At 38.0% G+C, this 7,558-nt stretch overlaps 1 protein-coding gene across 1 annotated transcript in view; it reads right to left on the bottom strand.

Annotated features, from left to right (window-relative positions):
• The window catches only part of COX7B (cytochrome c oxidase subunit 7B), a 7,651-nt gene extending 3,509 nt beyond the window's left edge, over positions 1 to 4,142 (bottom strand). The window contains exons 1-2 of the mRNA XM_006148774.3: positions 3,986 to 4,142; positions 328 to 452 (exon numbers count right to left, since the gene is read on the bottom strand). Coding sequence (XP_006148836.1) covers positions 328 to 452; positions 3,986 to 4,025 — 165 coding nt within the window. The 5' untranslated portion in view covers positions 4,026 to 4,142. The remainder of the gene's footprint in view (positions 1 to 327; positions 453 to 3,985) is intronic.
• Positions 4,143 to 7,558: the final 3,416 nt, after the last annotated feature.

The raw sequence follows: 7,558 nt of genomic DNA, 5'->3' as shown, positions 1-7,558 counted from the left end.
ATCTCAAAAAAAAAAAAAGATTTTGGATGCTTGCATATATGAGGTAACTTGGGGATGGGACCTAAGTTTAAACATGACATTGATTTATGTTTCAAATATTCTTTATACACATACCTGAAGGTAATTTTATACATTTTTATAATATGGCATTTTGACTACAACTTGCCACATAAAATAAAGTGGGGAATTATCCACATGTCATTAGGAGCATTTCAAGTTTCAAGTATTCTAGGAGTGCTCAACCTGTACTACTGTGCTAAAACATTTTGAATACATAGACTAACTGAAAAACACCTAAAATAGCAATTATTAATCAACAGTACTTACATATGTCCACACAGCAATACAGAAAGTGGCTCCACTAGCTAATACAGCATTACCATATTTGTCATGAAAATCAGGTGTCCGTTTCTGCTGGATCAGCCTTGTCATTGTTTGCTGAACGCTTCGAACTTATAGGGGAAAAAAAAGAATACGGAAGGATATCTATCAGTTATCAGGAAAATAAAACACATGAGATTGATCCTGCAAATTAGGAAAGCCAAGAAAGTTAACTTTACAATATCAAGTACTTCAACAGAAAGGTAAAACATTGTACCTAAAAGTAAAGCAGCACACTTTGAAATGCAACAAAATTAGGAAGATGAATTGAAAGATGGATATGTAATAAAATAAGCAAAATATTAGCTACTGAATCCATATGGTTGAAATGTAACAAAAATAAGGTGAATTTATAGATGGATACATATGTAATAAAACAAACACAGCGAAATGCTGTTGAATGTGGGTGGGTGTTTACTTTATTTCCTCCAGCTTTTTCTGTAGTCTGAAACTTTTCATAATAAAATGTTGGTGGAAAACAAGGAACAGGTGATGTCAGTAACATTCACTACCAAGTGTTATTTATATAACCTCTGAACTTGGCTATTTATTAGTTTGAATTATTTATGACCTCAATTTTCACTAACCAATATTCAAGAGCACTCAACAAGTTAACACATAAGGGCAAAAAAACTGAAAACTAACCTCAAATTAAAGCACACTAAATGTTTATGAATTTAAAATTACTACAACAAAAAAAAAAACCTTCAAAAACTAGGATAATCTTGGTTTTTAAAGAATTACTAGTAAAGATGACACTGTGCTAAAAGAAATGAAGTGCACGGGCTGGCAAGTGATATAGTGGTTAAGGCTCTGGACTCACACATGGCCAACCTCAGTTAGAGTCCTGGACCTGGCAGCTCACTTTCTCTGTATCTCTCTGGTCAAATGAAATAATAATAAATTAAATAATTTAAAAAAAATTTTTTAAAAGAAAAGAATATGTTTAAGACAAAGATACTGTCCTTGACTTACTCCCAGTGTAGAGGAGGATATTACACATGTAGAAACAAATCATTATAATATAAGGAAGTAGAATTAGCTGAGCACTTTAAATGGCAGATAGAATTTGATTATGTGGATAAGGGAAAGGAGACTCTGAAAACAGAGACAATAGCCTAATATACTGGAAACCAATTAAGCTTGGTAGAAGGATAAGGTGTATAAGCAAATAAAAAGGGATAAAACTAGAAAGGATGGAGAAAGTTTGGGTAGACAGGGAAAGCTGGTAAAGGTTTTTGAACAGAAAGACAACTTTAAAATGAATTTTATTACATGGGAGCAACAGTTGGCGTAATGGCTATGTCGCTGGACTCCCATATAGTTGACCGTGGTTGGAGTCCCAGACCAGTGGCTTAAACTCACACCAGGCTCCTGTGCATGCGTGCCCAAGATCTAGAGAGAAGAATAGAGGAGAAGGGACTGTGGCATGGCCATCCCCCCTGGGGGGTGATTTCTAGCTTTCTGGCTAACACTTGCACCCTACAGCAAAAACCTCTCAAAAACAAACAAACAAACAAACAAAACTACTAACTTTACTGCTACTCTAATAAAAACGGTAAAACAAGCTTTCAAACTGCCCTGGAAGAACTAAAAATGAAGGCTTGGGAAAGCTTACCTCCAGCAGCTTTTTTCCCCTTTCTTTTCCATTTTAGTAACAGGTACCTATTTCTAAAGAGCTTCAAATGGTACTTATGTATGTAATGGAAAGCACGTTAAAGAAAACAGCATTCACTAACACTTAAGAGTATAAATTATTGGGAACCAGCAGTTAGTGTAATGGCTATGTCACTGGACTCCCACGTAGTCGACTGCGGTTCGTGTCCCGGACCCGGTGGCTTAAAACTCACGCCGGGCGCGTGTGCATGCGTGCCCAAGATCCCAAGAGGAGAATGGAGAAGGGATTGCAGCGTGACCATCCCCCCTGGGGGGTGATTTCTCGCTTTCTGTCTCTATGTCTCTCTCTGTCTGTCTGACGAGCGCACGCGCCCTACAGTGAAAATCTCTCCAAAAAAAGAAAAAAAAAAGAGTATAAATTATTTTAGGGATTATTTTACCATAGTTACATGACCATTACTGGTTCTCCTAACTGACTGACATAGCTTTCATCTTCATGTTTAAATAGTCCCACCTGGGATGAACAAGTTTGCAAACATTTCATAATATATACTGCAACAGAACAGTTTTAAAATGTGTTGATTTCACCTTAAAAAAAAAAAAAAACCTTTCTTGAGATACAAGAATGATCTACTTGCTAAAAGGGCAGAGAAATTACAATTACCAAACAACTCTGCAACAGTTTATAACTCAACACTCAGGTTATCCAAGCGAGTTTCTTCAGACCTCTTCTCTGTGATAAGAAACTATTCAATACACGTTGATAATCTTCTATAATCCTTAATAAATCTATGAAGTAGGTATTATTTACTAATCCCTTATTGAACAAAGGAGGAAACTGAGATTCAGAGAGGGTAAATCATTTACTCTGAGTGAAAGAGATAAATAAATGCAGCTTTTAGAATATAAGTCATTTGGGGCCGGCAGGTGGTATGGTGGCTAAGGATGCTGGACTCCCACATGGCCAACTGTGGTTCAAGTCCCGGACCTGGTGGCTTGCTTTCTCCCTTTCCTTCTTGCTCTGTCTCTCTCTGGTCAAATTGAAATAAATAAATAAAGTTAAATAAAATAATTCTTTAAAAAGTATATATATGTAAGTCAGTCAGTCTACTATTTTTTGTTTATTTTCCAAGTTGCTAGTGTGTTCAGAACACAATCCAGTAATACCAATGATTCTGTAAAGTGAAAATAAAGAGATGGCAAAAGCAGCAAAGTAATAGTTGCTTAAGGTCACTTTCATTGGAAAATACTGCTCTCCTTACTCAAGGTCACCTTCAGTGCACCTTAAGAACGGAAATCAATTTTTCTCTTTCCAGTCTAGTGCATTTTTTTTAAACTGCTGCTTTGAACAAGATGTTTATTCAAAATAAGCTGTCCAAAACAATGTAACCTTTACAGAATAAACAAATATAAGGATAGTGCATTCTTAACACATAATGCTGTTCTCGAAATTTTCCTGTACCCAACTTTTAGGTGAGAAAAGAAAAGACCGTGATTACTTTAAGGACAGCTAATATTCGTTAACCCACAAATAACTACGAAGCTACATGCATACTACTTAGGTCCTCTCCCAACAATGAAACCAGGTAAAAAGCTAGACTTAGTTTCCTACCGCTACAGTTACAGGAATTGGGGGTGGGGGTTCTTCTTTGTGGGGTTAGGAGTAAATGTTCTCCCAAAACTAAAACTTGGAACATAACTTAAGGAAAAAGATGTGTTCAACGTGTCCTTCGGGGAAATCATGGTTTACTGAAGAATTAAAAAGCAGGGCTAGTCTATGATCCCGATAACAGAAAGAGGGCTAGGGACCAAACCAGAAACACCGCGTGATAAAGCCAGGGCTAAGGACATCTTCCCAATGACTAGAGTAAACGTAGGAGAAGATTCAGCATTAGAAAGCTGGGATGTGAGCCGAGGCAAAGGACGAGACCACAAGGACAAATGAACAAAGGCTATTGTAAATGATTTGCCAACAACTTTTGCTCACCTTGGAGACGACTCAGTGCGTTTTTGGCCAGGGGAAACATCGTGAAGCTGAAGATAGAATTGCAGCAACTGCAGCTCCGAGTTTGTAGCAAACTCGAGGTAGGTACCCTTCCAAGGAACCCTGAAAAACAAAATGGCTTTCGACTGAGATCCTTAATGAGGTTAAAATGAAATCTCGCGAGATCTTAAAAAAAAAAATCCCTGTAGAAATTGTCGTTTTCCTTACCCTGAGCAAAAATAAAGGGCTTTTGGGAAATGTAGTTTTCTGCTTTATAAATGACGTATGATGGTATTTAACGAAGACTAAAAGACGTCCGCGAAGCCAAGTTTAGAGCTCTGTAGAGGAGAACCGAGAGAGACACTGATCTCAGCCTAAATCCTCTAAAGGCATCTATTTCAAGAAGTTCCAAAGGCTTGCATCTGGCATCTTGCTTCACAAGCTTGTTCTTCTTTTTGTCCACCCAAACCTTCCTTTACTTCTTAAAATTTTTTTGTCTCCTCCTACTACATACTAAATGCTTTAACTATTTTTAAGTATTATTTTATTTATTACTATTATTTAATTTGATCAGAAAAACACAGAGGTAAGGAAAGTGAGAAAGCAAGCCGCGAGATCCAGCACTTGAACCACAGTCAGCCATATTGGAGTCCAGAGCTTTAATTACCATGCCACCTGCCAGCCCAAAATGATTTAACTTTTACTTTTGAAAATAACTTCAAATATAAATAAAAGTTGCAAGAATAGTAAAAAGAACTCCTGTAAAATATGGATAAATATTTGATGAAGCAAATTTATTAAGCTGGTGATTGTAAAATCTTATTGGTGGGTGTTCACAGTACAATTTTTAAAATTTTTCTGTATGCTTAATTATTTTCATAGTAAAAAATTAGGGGAGGGCATGAGGGCAATTCTTGTATACCCATTATCTAGGTATGCCAAGTGGTAATTTGGGGGAGGGCACTGTGATCGCTAGAGAGAGACAGAAAGTCAGGAGAGAGGGAGGAGAAAGCACTTCCCAATGGGGCATGGTCACACCACAATCTCTTCTCTACTGTTTTTCCATCCTGTCAGGATTCTGGGCATGCAGGCTTATGTGCCCTGGACAATTTTTTAAGCCACAGGGGCCAGGATTCAAATTGCTTGGTGGGCCACATGGGATCCAATTGCCCTAGTCACTAGGCCACAGGTTGGCCGGTCACGAGTGCTTTTTATTCTTTGTCTCTTTCTCCATATTTACTTTTGGATGTAATTTTTTATTTTCTGAACCATTTGTGAATAATTCACATACATCTTGCACCTTTACATGTTAGTTTCAGGGATCATTTCCTAAGAGTAGGATATTCTTTTTTTTTTTAAATGTCTTTGTTCTCAGCACATTTTAAAAAATGTATTTATTTATTTATTTACGTTTTTCATTATTATTATTATTATTTTTATTTGACTAGACAGAGACAGAGAGAGAAAGGTAAAGTAAGAAAGCAAGCTGCCAGTTTCAGGACTCCAACCATGGTTAGCCATGTTGAGAATCCACCACTATGCCACTTGCCAGTCCTGTAAGTAGGATATTCTTTTACATGACTATAATACAGTTAGCAAATTCAGAAAACTTCTTTTTTGGAGAAGTTTTTGCTATAGGGCGCGTGCACTCGCCAGAAAGACAGAGAGAGACAAAGAGACAGAAAGTGAGAAATCACCCCCAGGTGGGATGGCCATGCCGCAATCCTTTCTCCTCCATTCTCCTCTCAGGATCTTGGGCACGCATGCACACGTGCCTGGCATGAGTTTAAGCCACCGGGTCCGGCACTCGAACTGTGGTCAACCACATGGGAGTCCAGCAACACAGCCATTATGCCATCTGCTGGTCCCAATTCAGAAAACTTAATATTGATACGTTACATCTCATATTTTGGATTCACCAATTGTTCTAAGGTCTCAATCTATCCAGAATTCTGTCCAGGTCCCTACATTTAATTTAGGTGTCCCTTGAAATTGAACAGTTCCTTCGTCTTTCAAGGCATTAACTTTTTTCTCAAATTTCATTCTCCGACTTTTACGTATGAAACAAGAAGCTGCAGAATCCCTAAGTGATCAAGATGACGACCAGGCAATTATTAGTGGCAGAACTGGTCATAGACATTCTGACTCCACAGGTCCTTGCTCTGTACATTTTTATGAGTACAGATCAATTATGTTGTAAAATTTCCCTTGATCTGACTTTTTTATTAAAGAATTATTTTATTTAACTTTATTTATCCATTTATTTCAATTTGACCAGAGAGAAACAGAGTGAGTGAGAGAGAGAAGAAATAAGAAAGCAAGCCACCAGGTCCAGATCCTGAACCACAGTCAGCCATGTGGGAGTCCAGCACCCTTAACAATCACACCACATGCTGGCCCATCTTGACCTGACTTTTTAAAAATATTTTCTCATGATTAGATTGGATTTATACAGTTCTGGCAGAATACTGCATAGCTGATGTGTCTAATTAGAGCATCTTAATCAGGAGGCAATGACCTTCTTTTAAGAATTATTTACTTAATTTTATTTATAAATTCATTTATTTTAAGTTGACCAGAGAGGGAGAGAGAAAGTGAGAAAGCAAGCCACCAGGTCTGGAACTCAAACTGTGGGCAGCCATGTGGGAGTGTCCAGCACCTTAGCCACCACACCACCTTCTGGTCCCTGACTTTTTATTTTTAAGAGGTTTTTACCATAGAGCATGTGTGCACCAGGAGAGAGAGACACAGTGAGAGGGAAAGTGAGAAGTCACCCCCACCATAGGGGATGGCCATGCCAAAAGCCCTTCTCCATTCTCCTCCTGGGGTCTTGGTCATGCACTCACATGCACCTGGCATGCATTTCAAGCCACCAGATCCAGGACTCAAACTCGAACCATGGTCGGCCATGTGGGAGTTCAGTGACATAACTGCTACGCCATCTGCTGGACTCAACCTATTCTTAAAAAAGAATTATTTAATTAAAATTTTAAAAAATTATTTTACTAAAAATATTTTATTCACATGTACATCTTAGAAGAAACCTTTTAAAAACAATTATTTTATTTAACTTTATTTATTTTATTTTAATTTGACCAGAGAGGGAGAGGGGGAGAAAGAGAGAGAGAGGGAGAGGAAGCAAGCAAGCCACCAGGTTCGGTACTCAAACAGTGGTCAGCCATGTGGGAGTCCAACACCCTTAATCACCACGCCACCTGCTGGCGCCAGAAGGAATTTTAACTAAAAAGCGATGGAATGAAGGTATGCAACTCTAATCATCATTTATATACCCCCAATGCATTTAAGTTTAAGCTAATATGTACCAATATGGATATATTTTCCTTTTAATAATTTATAGCAGCGTATTTTCTTTCAAAGCCATCATATGTATATTTCAGGAACATTATAAAAATTAGATGACTTGGGGCCAGCAGGTAGTATGGTTGTTAAGAGTGCTGGACTCCCACATGGCCAACTGCAGTTTGAGTCCTGGACCTGGTGGCTTGCCTTCTGACTTTCTCTCTCTCTCTCTCTTTCTCTCTCTCTTTGTCCATCTCTGATCAAATTAAAGTACAT

Source organism: Tupaia chinensis, unplaced genomic scaffold, assembly GCF_000334495.1.
Source record: "Tupaia chinensis unplaced genomic scaffold, TupChi_1.0 Scaffold000243_1, whole genome shotgun sequence".
Classification (NCBI taxonomy): domain Eukaryota; kingdom Metazoa; phylum Chordata; class Mammalia; order Scandentia; family Tupaiidae; genus Tupaia; species Tupaia belangeri.
This window is presented reverse-complemented; position numbering and strand designations above follow the sequence as displayed.